At 46.7% G+C, this 12958-nt stretch overlaps 1 protein-coding gene across 1 annotated transcript in view; it reads right to left on the reverse strand.

Moving 5' to 3' along the window:
* The window catches only part of mei1 (meiotic double-stranded break formation protein 1), a 247894-nt gene that overhangs the window by 148673 nt on the left and 86263 nt on the right, over positions 1–12958 (reverse strand). Inside the window, exons 12-13 of the mRNA XM_085969507.1 lie at positions 4833–4967; positions 730–862 (exon numbers count right to left, since the gene is read on the reverse strand). Coding sequence (XP_085825633.1) covers positions 730–862; positions 4833–4967 — 268 coding nt within the window. The remainder of the gene's footprint in view (positions 1–729; positions 863–4832; positions 4968–12958) is intronic.

Genomic DNA, 12958 nt, shown 5'->3' on the forward strand with positions numbered 1-12958 from the left:
GGGGTGTGATTTCAGTTCATTTTATGTTTGTTGGGTTTCGTAGTTCATTACCATCCCAGGGTCATTTTCCATTGAGACAGGGATGTCCTGATCCTGGGATCTGCTACGTTGGCAGCATGCACAGGGTGAGGTGGCTGCTGTAGGGTCAGAATGTCTGGAGATCCCAGGCAAATTGTGGGGATTAATATCCTAAAGACCCCTGTCCGGACTCCCTCCCTCTGTGTGCTGCAGCTGCTAATGTTTGAAGTGGTGTGGGGTGGGTAGGAGGCTGTTAGCAGCTCATAAGTACCTGACGTACTGGTGGAGTAGGGTTACCAACTCTGGTTGGAGGCATTCCTGGAAATTTGAGCACGTGATGTTCTGACCACATGACGTTGGATCACGTGACTTCTACAGATGTTATTGGATTTACTTTATAACGGATGGGTCCCCCATAGTTGAGAATCTTTATTTGTGGTTTCAGCTGTTGTGTGAGAAGTTCCAAGAACCAGAAGGCCACCCTCTAAGACGGGACACAGGCATGCCATGCAACCCACCACCGTAGAAATGGCGGCAGCCGCATACGCAGCAGTTTGTGGTCACATTTTGCGATTTTTAACTCCCACCCGACCCGCTCCCACCCATTGTGAGAGGGTTAATAGCGACCCCTACGTGTCTAAAATATATAATACACAATATATTGTACGTGTAGAATAATATCAATACAATTTTTTTTAAATGTCACATTACCTCTTTACTCATGATAGTGTTGGCATTGCTTCTGATCACAGGAGACACAGGAAGATCTGCACAGCGCATTAACATAGCTTCAATGAGTCGTTGCAGGTCCTGGTACTGTACAGGTACGGCCAGGTGGTCCTTCCTGAGTAATTTTTTTTTGCAATATTAATAGTACAACAATGCACATATTTGTTATTCCCTCCACCCACCTCATACTACGTGTATTCCCTGTGTACCAGAATATAGTTAATTCAATGCAGCCTCACATCACTGCTAACGAGCATCAAACCTCCTAGTATGCCGAACTGTATAACTAGTTGACACAATTTTAACCTGAAATATTGTAACTCAAATAGCACAGCTATCGTCTATAAAAATTTGCAACTATTATAATTCATCATTAGCTACTTTGAGGAATTGTAAATGGAGGTAACCTTTTCCCTATTAATGACAATCTATCACGTTATATTTATTTCTCCTGCTCCCATTAGTCTCCATGAGGAAGCATCCTCGTGCATATATTCCTCTCGAGTGTCTCATGTTTAAATATTTCATCAGAGGAACTAAGACTAGCAGTACATTATGTTCAATGCATTCTCCCATTGTCTACTGAAAAAAAAAATCTGTATATATACACTGAAGATCTCAGACCCCTTGAGACCTAATGAGAAGTCCAATACCTGGTTTAGGACCCCACAAGAAAATTGGGCTGAGCAGTCATTAGGCCTGGATGCAGCCTAGCAAGGGCCCACTACAAAAAAGGTAGGTTTTTTTTTAAAGTTTGATGTGGATCCAAGAGGAGTGCTCATCCCAGATTCACAGAACTCCCATGGGCCACTGCCGGCCCGCAATTGGCCCCATCCTGTTCTCCTTCCCTCCTAGGACTTACCATGCCGGCAAGTTAAGCATCCCAGCATTCATCCTTATAAAATGGGAAAGCTGCCTGTGGAGGCACGACAGGCACCGGCAGCTCTCTCAAATAATGTTAATGAGGCCCAATTTGGGGGCCAACCTCAGGCCTCCCGGTTGGGGTGTGTGTACTATGCATACACGAAACTGGGCCTGAAGGAATTTCCACCCAAAGGGGTCGATTTTCATTCAGCAGTCGAGACTACAGCTTTCGGGTTTTAGTCCTGCTTACTTCGACGTCCGGCCAATCCACGCGATTTTCCCTTGATTGACCTTGTTGAGCCCGCCCAGCGGGCTCAGCAGGCCAATTAAGGGCCAGCCGGCAACAGGTGACGTCACAGACTGAAATTTCATCTGTCAAGAGGTCTTGACAGATGAAATATCAGTGTTTCACAGCTGTTTGAATCTGTCAAACACTGACAGTCTGACTTCTAACCTGAGTCCTTCTACACAGACTCAGTTAGAAATCTCACCGGCAATGAAAGCTGAAGGCTGTCACTTTTGACAGCTCGCAGCCATTTTGCTTTCAGTGCCGGCTGAGTGATAGACTCCCGACGCCTAGAGGAAGAAAGGCTGTTAAGGTAAGTACAGGTAATTTAAACTTCTTTACACACTTTAGACACACCAAACACACTTACCTTTGCACTCATGCACCCATCACTCACCTGAACACCGACATCGCGACCCCTCCAAGACCTTCAACCCGACGGCCCGCCTGCTCTAACCTGGCGTGGTTTGGAGCCGTCGGGAATCCCACACGAACCCCCTCAAAATAGGGATTAGGCTAAAAACTGCCGGTTAACTACCTGTTAACAGGCAGTTAATTGGCACTAATCCCTTCCCGCCTCAGGTCGGCGGGTCCCAGTGCGGGGCGGGTACCCGCCTCCTGTGAAACTTACGTGGAGGCGGGTTTTGGGTGGGATGGTGTCGGGACCCCCGAATTCGGGATTTTAGCCCCCCGCAATCCTAAAAGCCCGCCTCACAGCACACTGAAAATCAACCCCATAGTATTTATAAAATAGAAAGAGGGTGGCAAAGGGGAATGTGGACCCATTAAAGACAGACAGGTGAGACTATAATGGATAATAAGGAAACTACAGCCTTGATAAATGAGTACTTTGCATCTGTTTTCACAGTACACGAAGTGGACAAAATATTAGCCATACAAGGGAATCTAAAAATAAGTCAAGTGGAGGAATTTAGTGGATTTTTTAGTTTTAAAAATGGTAATTGAGAAAATAATGGGGCTTAAGATAGACAAATCTCCAGGACTTGATAGTTTCCAACCCAGGGAATTCAAAGAAATAGGTGAGGAAATTGCAGTTGCGTTCGTGATAATTTTTTTAAGCTACCTAAATTTAGGAATTGTGCCTTTAGATTTGCAAACTGTACATGTCGCTCCATTATTTAAGACAGGAAGGAGGTAGAAATCAGACTATAGACCTATCAATTTAACATCAGTTGTGAAATAGTTACTGGAATCTATCATCAGAGACAGAGGGGGCGGTTATTTGACTGGGGGCGCGTTGGAGGCGGGACTGCTGCTTGTCGGGTCGATGTCCCGCCTCCATCGCGTTGTGGCTAACCCACGCTATTTTCCCTTGACTGGCCTTGTTAAGCCCGCCCAGCGGGCTCAGCAGGCCAATTAAGAGAAAGCCGGTTGCAGAGCACGTCAACGTATGACGTTTCATCTGTCAAAAATTTTAGACAGATGAATTGTCATCGTTTGACAGCTTTGTGAAACAGTGATATTCTCTGCAGTTTGATGAGGTCTTGAATACAATACTCCATCAAACTTCTTTCTTTAACAGAATTGAGATGGTTGTTGCATCTGTGAATGCAACAGCCACCTGTCAATCCCAACGCGGAGATCCGAGAGTCTCCACATACAAACCGACTGAAGTCTGCAGGAAGAAACAAAGGTAAGTACACTTTTAAAAAACACTTTGCACTTACCTCAGATACTCACCTCTACACTCTTGCACCCATCACTTACCTTCACACCACATTTTTCCACCCCTGCAGACCCAGTACTTGCCTCGCTAAGCTGGCGGGTTTTGGCGCCTTTGGGAAGCCCGCACTTGAGGGCAAAAAGGGGATAATCCTATTTTCTGCCTGTTAACAGGCAGTTAATAGGCTTTAATCCCTTCCCGCCTCCAAGGAGACGGGACCCGGCGTGGGACGGCCACCCGCCTCCTGGGAAGATGGCATGGAGGTGGGTTGGGGACGGGTTGGCAACCCGCCCCCAAATTCTGCCATTTTCCCAGTAGTCCCGCCTCCCCAGGACTGGCAAAATCACCCCCAGAGAGACTAAGCACTTGGATAACTATGAGCTATCTAAGAGTCAGGATGGATTTGCAAACAGTAATCATGTCTAACTAATCTAATTGCATTTTTTGAGGAGGTCACTAACATGGTGGATAGGGGCGTGTCTATGGTTGATATCTATATGGACTTCCTGCAGGCATTTAGAGAGTTACGCACAAGAGATTATTAGCAAAAATGCAAGCGCACAGAATTAGAGGTAACTTTGTGACACGGGTTGTAATTGGTTGGGATGTAGGAGACTGAGAGTAGGGATAAAGGGAACATTCTCTGATTGGCAGAATGTGACAGGTGGTGTTCCCCAGGAATCTGTACTTGGGCCTCAGCTTTTCATAATATATGTTCATGATTTGGATGAAGGATTATAGAGTTATATATCCAGGTTTGCAAATTGCATTAAGTAAGGAGGCACAGTAAGTTGTGTACAGGGAAATTATTTCCTCTGGTGGGGGAATCCAGAACAAGGGGACATCATCTTAAAATTAGAGCTGGACCATTTATGAATGAAATCAAGAAACACTTTTTCCACACAAACTGTAGTGGCGATCTGGAGCTCTCTCCTCCAAAAGGCTGTGGATACTGAGCCAATTGACATTTTAAAGACTGAGATTAATATATTTTTTTATTAGAGAAGGGTATCAGGGGATATGGAGCAAAGGTGGAGAAATGGAGTTGAGGTACAGATCAGCCATGATCTAATAGAATGGCAGAACAGGCTCGAGAGGCTGAATAGACTACTCCTGTTTCTATATATTAAAAAAAACTACAAATGGCACTAATCTAGTTAACCTAGTTCAGCTAATCTTCCTTTACTTTCCCTAACTCAAAAAACCTCTGTTATTTATATCATCACTAACAAGGAAGTTGGTTCTATTTACCGAAGGAAGGCTGCCACAGCATTGGTGGCATGCATCATGACTTCAAGGCTGGAGCTGGTCACTGCTTCCTGTAATACAACAACCGCTTCATGCCAAATAGTGAAATTCATAAACAGCTTTATTCCTGTAGGCTGCCTGTAAAAGACATTTATTATATCGTTTAATTACATATTTTCACTTGCACATTTTAAATAAATTATGAATATTTTGAGTAAGAGTATAAAAGGTTATAGAATGGATAATGCAGCAAATTAGGACCCAGTCATTTCATCTTTGGGATCAACATTCAAATCTAGTTCCCTGATATATTCCCCATCAATATCATTAAAAAAAATACCTTGTTGAAAATGGTTTCAATGTTATTATTAATTTTCCCTCAAGACGACCTATATGGCTCTCCACGTCTTTCAGAATTTTATCCCCCTATTGTAACACTTCCCTTTAATCGTCTCTATCTCTTTGAATTCAGTTAAACAGAATTCTCTGCTCCCACCACTAGCGTGCTCCCTGCAGCCATCCAAAACTGCACCTGTAACTATGCTAATAACCTCAGGAACTTGGATGTAAATAGTAGACTTCCATTTCAGTCTGTCTGAAACCCGGCAATAGTCACTTGGCATAAATAACAACAGTATTGGAAAACTTAGGCTTGTGTGTGTCCCAACTGGCTACTGTAATTTGCTCAGCAGTCAATTCTGTAGACCAAGCTGGAAACCGCAAACCTGGAAAGGGTACACTGACTGCATGTATTTGATTACCCTGCTGCTAGTATTTTGCTTTGGTTGTGATGTCTCTGGACTGGATTCCAGGTCAGTATGAGGTGGTGCGGTCATATCAATGGATGTTCTTTAGGATATACTTGACAGGTACCTTTAACTAATATCACTGTAACAGTTCCTGGTACAAGAGGAGAACTGAAATGGTGGGGCTAAATTTTGTGCCTGCGGATGCTTAGATCCTGGGTGCAAAGACAATTTAAAAGGGGGGAACTGTGAAGCCGTGTCTCCACCCATTTTGTGCTACCTCTCTGATGACGTTACCAGAGAGGGACAGCCAGTAAGGTCATGGAATTTGCTGGTCTTGTAAAGAACTTTGCTTTGAAGCCAATTGGTTGCTGCATTTAGACAACACCCAGAAGGGCCAGCAGCCATTATCACTGCTGCAGGCTTTTAAGGTAATGACTTGAATCCCAGAATCCAGGTGGGTTCAGGCCGTGTCAGGCAGAGCTTACTTTATTGTGCTCCACCCGATGTGTGCCCAGGCAGAAAGGAGGAGGAAAATTGGGGCCAAAGGGCTAGATTTTCGGGGAGCTGTCAGGCGGGGTTTCAGGCGTGTGGGGGGGGGGGAATCCCGACTTTGCCGGTCCCGCCACCGTCCCGCCCCACGCAACTTTCAGGGGCGGCGGGCACCCGCCCCGCACTGGGACCCACCGAAACCAGGCGGGTAGTTAACAGGCAGTTTTTAGCCTAATCCCCATTTTGAGGGGTTTCGTGTGGGTTTCCCCGACGGCTCCAAACCACACCAGGTTGGAGCGGCGGGCCGTCGGGTTGAATGAGTTGGAGGGGTCGCGATGTCGGCGCTCAGGTGAGTGATGGGTGCATGAGTGTAAAGTTAAGTGTGTTTGGTGTGTCTAAAGTGTGTAAAGAACTTTTACTTACCTTTACTTACCTTCACAGCCTTTCTTCCTCTAGGCGTCGGGAGCGCATCAGTCAGCCGGAACTTAAAGCTGAATGGCTGCGATCTGTGAAAAGTGACAGGCTTCAGCTTTTAGTGCTGCTGAGATTTCTAACCGAGTCTGCGTAGAAGGACTCAGCTTAGTAATCAGACTGTCAGTGCTTGACAGCTTCAAACAGCTGTGAAACACTGATATTTCATCTGTCAGGAAGTCTTGACAGATGAAATTTCAGTCTGTGACGTCACCTGTTGCCGGGTGGCCCTTAATTGGCCTGCTGAGCCCGCTGGGCGGGCTTAACAAGGTCAATCAAGGGAAAATCGTGCGGATTGGCCGGACGTCGATGTAGGCGGGACTAAAACCCGAAAGGGGAAGTCCCGCCTTCTTCCCGACAGGTTCCACAAAATCGACCCCATAGTATCTAAATCTATTAGCAGACTTTGCCAAAACTGATGGGGCAGTGGTTTACAAAGAAAGAGACACCAATGAAGGAAAAGGAAACCCAAGTGCAGGAATGTGTCTGCACCCAAGCCCATAGAGCAGCCTAGCACCTCAGCACTGTTTCATGGTTGAATTCAAGGTAGTGCTGCATGAGCTGCTTGCAAGCACAATCCGCTTAGGTCAGCATTGCAGCATGCCTGCAAGGAGGTGCAGTCAAGTTTCAGGCAACCATTACTGCCACTGCATGTGACAGCCCCGATGCCGATTGGTAGCTGCGGTTATCCTTGGAGCAGATGGGAAAGCATTGCATCCATCTGCTGAACAAGACACTGAGAAGGCAGTTCTCCAGTCATTGCCAAGGTTTGCAGAAATGGTTGGTCGCATCTTGGCATTGCTGAATCATTCTGGCATGCATTTTTAATGCGGCGCCACTGAAAGCATGATACACTGTAATTGGAGTACTTCCGATGAAGCGTCCAACAGTACGATTAGTCAGGCATTCACCTATCTTAAGGATGCTATCAGGAGTCTAGTGTCCCAGCTTCCTTTAGGAGGAGGAGCGGCTACCAGCATAATCGACTGCCAAAATGAGGAACGTTCATCTCTATCTGCAGAAACGGTAGCGTAGTGGTAATGTCACTTTTCCTTTCCCTTTAGGGAAGGATATCTGCCGTCCTTATCTGGTCCGGCCGATATGTGACTCCAGACCCACAGCATTGTGGTTGGCTCTTAACTGCCCTCTGAAATGGCCTAGCAAGCCACTCAGTTGTAACAAACCGCTACGAAACAAAATAATAAGAATAAAACCAGACGGACCACACAGCATTGACCTCAGCACCGGCTACGGACAAGGCAATGGCACACCCAGCCCAGTCAACTCTGCAAAGTCCTCCTCACCAACATCTGGGGACTTGTGCCACAATTGGGAGAGCTGTCCCACAGACTAGTCAAGCAACAGCCTGACATAGTCATACTCACAGAATCATACCTTTCAGCCAATGTCCAAAACTCCTCCATCACCATCCCTGTATGTCCTGTCCCACCGGCAGGACAGACCCACCAGGGGTGGTGGCACAGTGATATACAGTTGGGAAGGAGTGGCACTGGGAGTCCTCAATATTGACTCTGGACCCCATGAAGTGGCATGGCTTCAGGTCAAGAATGGGCAAAGAAACCTCCTGCTGATTACCACCTACTGCCCTGTCTCAGCTGATGAATCAGTACTCCTCCATGTTGAACACCACTTGGAAGAAACACAGAGTAGCAAGGGCACAGAATGTTCTCTGGGTGGGGGACTTCAATGTCCATCACCAAGAGTAGCTGGGTAGCACCACTACTGGCCGAGTCCTGAAGGACATAACTGCCAGTCTGGGCCTGCGACAGGTGGGGAGAGAACCATCATGAGGGAAAAACCTACTTGACCTCGTCCTCACCAATCTACCTGTCGCAGACGGTTCTGTCCATGACAGCATTGGTAGCAGTGACCACTGCACAGTCATTGTGGAGACGAAGTCCCGTCTTCACACTGAGGACACCCTCCATCATGTTGTGTGGCACTACCACCGTGCTAAATGGGATAGATTCAGAACAGATCTAGCAGCTCAAAACTGGGCATCCATGAAATGCTGTTGGCCATCAGCAGCAGCAGAATTGTACTCCACCACAATCTGTAAACTCATGGCCCGGCATATGCCTCACTCTACCATTACCATAAAGCCAGGGGATCAACCTGTCTCAGCTGAAGAATCAGTACTTCTCCATGTTGAACACCACTTGGAAGAAGTTCAATAAGGAGTGCAGAAGAGCATGCCAGGAGCAGCACCAGGCGTACCTAAAAATGAGGTGCCAACCTGGGGAAGGGGCAACACAGGACTACATGCATGCTAAAAAGCAGAAGCAGCATGCTATAGACAGGGCTAAGCAATCCCACAATCAATGGATCAGATCAAAGCTCTGCAGTCCTGCCACATCCAGTCGTGAATGGCGGTGGACCATTAAGCAACTAACAGGAGGAGGAGGCGGCTCCATGAATATCCCCATCCTCAATGATGGTGGAGTCCAGCACGTGAGTGCAAAAGACAAGGCTGAAGCGTTTGCAACCATCTTCAGCCAGAAGTGCCGAGTGGATGATCCATATCAGCCTCCTCCTGAGGTCCCCACCATCACAGAAGCCAGTCTTCAACCAATTCAAATCAATCCACGTGATATCAAGAAACAGCTGAGCGCACTGGATACAGCAAAGGCTATCGTGCTGAAGACTTGTGTTCCAGAATTAGCCGCGCCTCTATCCAAGTTGTTCCAGTACAGCTACAACACTGGCATCTATCCGGCAATGTGGAAAACTGCCCAGGTATGTCCTGTCCACAAAAAGGACAAATCTAATCCGGCCAATTATCGCCCCAACAGTCTACTCTCAATCATCAGCAAAGTGATGGAAGGTGTAATCGACAGTACTATCAAGCAGCACTGACTCACCAATAACCTGCTCACTGATGCCCAGTTTGGGTTCCGCCAAAACCACTCTGCTCCTGACCTCATTACAGCCTTGGTCCAAACAGAGTGGATGAAATTGGCCATACCGCAAAGGGAAAAGACCTGATCGAGGCATTTGATCACTGTGGAAGCAAGCATATTGGGACAGGGGAAAGCAAAGGAAAGCGTGAATATTCGTCCACCATAGTAAGCAAGTAGGTGTTTCGCGTTGAGGAAGGCAATGGCCCTTTAAGGTCAATGCTGAATCGCTGCATAGGCTGTGTAGTGTGTATGAGTGAGCCAACCGACGGACGGAAGAATTGCGGTTCTAATTCTGCGCAAATTCTACAAGTGGAGCATGTTCTTTTCACGTCTTCCGTAGAAAATGGGAGATTTTTAGATCGCACAAAGTGCAACATACGGGTAACGCCAGGATGGCACAAGTCAGTATGAAGATCCGTAAGAGTCGAAGTTGACATGGAAGAGCAGAATGCACGCGTGAGGGTATCTGGGGCCACATTCTCTTTGCCAGGTCGATAATGTATGGTGTAGCCAAAGGCGGCCAATTCCATCCTCCAGAACTGTATTTTGTTATTCTTGACCTTAGTGCGTTTCCGGTTATCCAGCATAAAGGTCACAGAGCGCTGATCAGTTATGAACATGAAATGGCGACGAGCGACAAAATGACTCCATTTACGTACTGCTTCGATGATAGCCGTAGCCTCCTTCTCGATAGGAGGATAATGGAGCTCGCTACCCTGCAACTTTCTGGACAGAAATGCAACGGGTCGACCACCTTGATTCAAGGTAGCCGAGATCGCCACCTCCGGTGCATCACACTCGACCACGAAAGGGAGATTTTCATCGATGGAACGAAGCGTGGCTTTTTCCAGTTGTTGCTTGAGGAGGTCGAAAGCTGAAATAGCCATTGCCCCCAACAAAAATGACTTTGCGTGAAGCAGGGGCTGGATCTTGTCGGAAAAATGGGGTATCCGCTTTGCATAATAGGCGAACATGCCGAGGGCCCGACGAAGAGAGCCGAGATTCGTAGGAGGAGGGAGCTCCTGAAGCGGAAGAAGTCGCTCCGGATCTGGTTTGATGATACCACTGCCCACCCAGTAGCCAAGGATGTTGACTGATGGTACTGATTTGACGGGTTTGGACTCATTTAAGGTTAAGTTGCGACGACGGAGAACATCAAGAAATTTCTGGAGGTTGGCATTGTGCTCCTTCTGGTCATGACCAGCAATGGTGATATTATCCAGATATGGAAAAGTGTCCGTTAAGTTCTCCTGTTCGACTAGGCTGTCCATTGCCCGTTGAAAGACAGCCACCCCATTGGTGACCCCAAATGAAAGGCGACGAAACTGGTAAAGCCGACCGTTGGCCTCAAAAGGCTGTATACTTCTTGTCAGAGTCCTTTAACGGTACTTGATGATATGCGCTCTTTAAGTCAAAAGTTGAAAATACCCTGTAGATGGCAAGGTTATTGACCATGTCATCGATGCGTGGTAGTGGGTAGGCATCCAGGTCGATATACTGGTTAATAGTTTGCGAGTAATCGATGCAAAGACGTTTCTTGTGTTGCTTCAGAGGATTTTTAACGATGACTTGAGCCCGCCAGGAAGATGAACATGGCCGAAAGTGCACAAAACGGTACTTTGGAAATAGTAAGCTCCGGCTTTGAACTTCCAAACTTGAAAGTGAATCTTGTGTTGCTTCTGGAAATCCTGTCCCAGGAGCTTTCCTTTGCTTTCCCCTGTCCCAATATGCTTACTTCCACAGTGACCAAATGCCTCGATCAGGTCTTTTCCCTTTGCGGTATGGCCAATTTCATCCACTCTGTTTGGACCAAGGCTGTAATGAGGTCAGGAGCAGAGTGGTTTTGGCGGAACCCAAACTGGGCATCAGTGAGCAGGTTATTGGTGAGTCAGTGCTGCTTGATAGTACTGTCGGTTACACCTTTGCACAGGTTTTTGAGCACCCCAAGTCGGGTGGAAAAATAAGTGCGGCCATTGAGAATAATGTCGACAAGTCAAAAGCCAAGAGTTGGTGGTCAGTGTCGTCAGAGCCATTACAATTTCCCTGTCCGAGGGGTAAATACGCAGTTTTAACTTACTGACAGCCCGCTCACTGATGAAGCTGTCAGAACTACGAGTCGATTAATGCACTCAAAATGTGTCCATTTACCGAAACCCTCGTGGCTGCATGGGACAGGCTTTGGGGAAAACAGCTGTAACACTAGTAGCTCTTGGGGGAGGAGCAGTTTGAGATAGCAGCTGTAACACTAGTAGTGGCTCTTGGGGGAGGAGCAGTTTTATATATAGCAGCTGTAACCCTAGGAGAGGCTCTTGACTGACATATTTTAGAAAAGTGACCTTTCTTGCTGCAATGATTGCAGGTTGCATTACGAGCAGGACAACATTTCCTATAGTGAAATGCACCTCCACAGAAGAAACACTTCTTTTTAGATTGCCAAGATGCCGCTAGGGTAGGGTCGTCATCAGTGAGGGCTTCCACCTGAGGCTTACTGGGGAGTCACTAAAAGTGGTAGCAGCAGTCCGTGCATATGGTAAAAAATAGGCATCTGAATTTTTTTGAGCTAAGTCCAGAGAATATGCCTGGTTATAGGCAGCTTGTAACCAGAACGTTTTATTCTCCAACAGATGCTGGCGTATGAGGGGAGAAGCAATTCCATTAATAAAAGAGTCACAAATTAATTCCCCCCGGTACTGCTCAGCTGAAACAGCTTTAAGGTTACAATCTTTGATGAGCCTGCGACGCTCTTGAAGGAATTCGTCAAGTGATACCCCGGGTTGTTGTCAAGTAGGTGCTGAGCAAAAATTTCGTTTGGGGCCTTAATATATAGTTGCTGTAGTGTTTGGATAGCGGAGTCATAGTCTACACAGTCTTCAATAAAGTCAAACACATGAGGGGATACATAATTGGCAAGCATTCGTAACTTATTAGGAACATTCTCACCACACTCCGAGGAAGTTGCCGAAGGTACGATACCAGTGTTTCCATACCTTAGCAGCTGTAAGTAAATTCGGGTCCAGGTCGAGACGGGCGGGTCGGAGTAGTTTCTCCATGATGGATTGATTACTACATCCAAGTTTCCTTCTACAGTTTAAATCGTAGCTGTCTGTTCCCAAATCACTCAGAGCGTGGAGCGGGTTGCAGTTGATTACATTGACGCAAGAAAACTACTTGGCACTTGGTCTAAGTATTAAACAAGGCTTTAATCAACTGTTTTTCAACATGGAGATCTAGTTGTGTCCTTTACTAGTTCCTGGTAAAGAATGTCCTGAGCAAGCTGGGCCCATGCCAGAGTATTTATACTCTCCCTGGACAGCGCCACCAGCAGGCCGCCCAGTATCATTTCATAAGTCATTTCCACATGAATGGCAAGATTCATGTCAACTTGTGCCTTGTAGATGGTGGAAAGGCTTAGTTGCCTAAGTATATGCAGATTAATTTTGTTTGTAACCATCCTTGCCAGCAGTTATGACAATACTGAAACAGCGAACACTGCTATCCA

The sequence above is a fragment of the Somniosus microcephalus genome, chromosome 28, assembly GCF_052327205.1.
Source record: "Somniosus microcephalus isolate GS21.2 chromosome 28, FLI_Smic_1.0, whole genome shotgun sequence".
NCBI classification, from domain to species: Eukaryota; Metazoa; Chordata; class Chondrichthyes; order Squaliformes; family Somniosidae; genus Somniosus; species Somniosus microcephalus.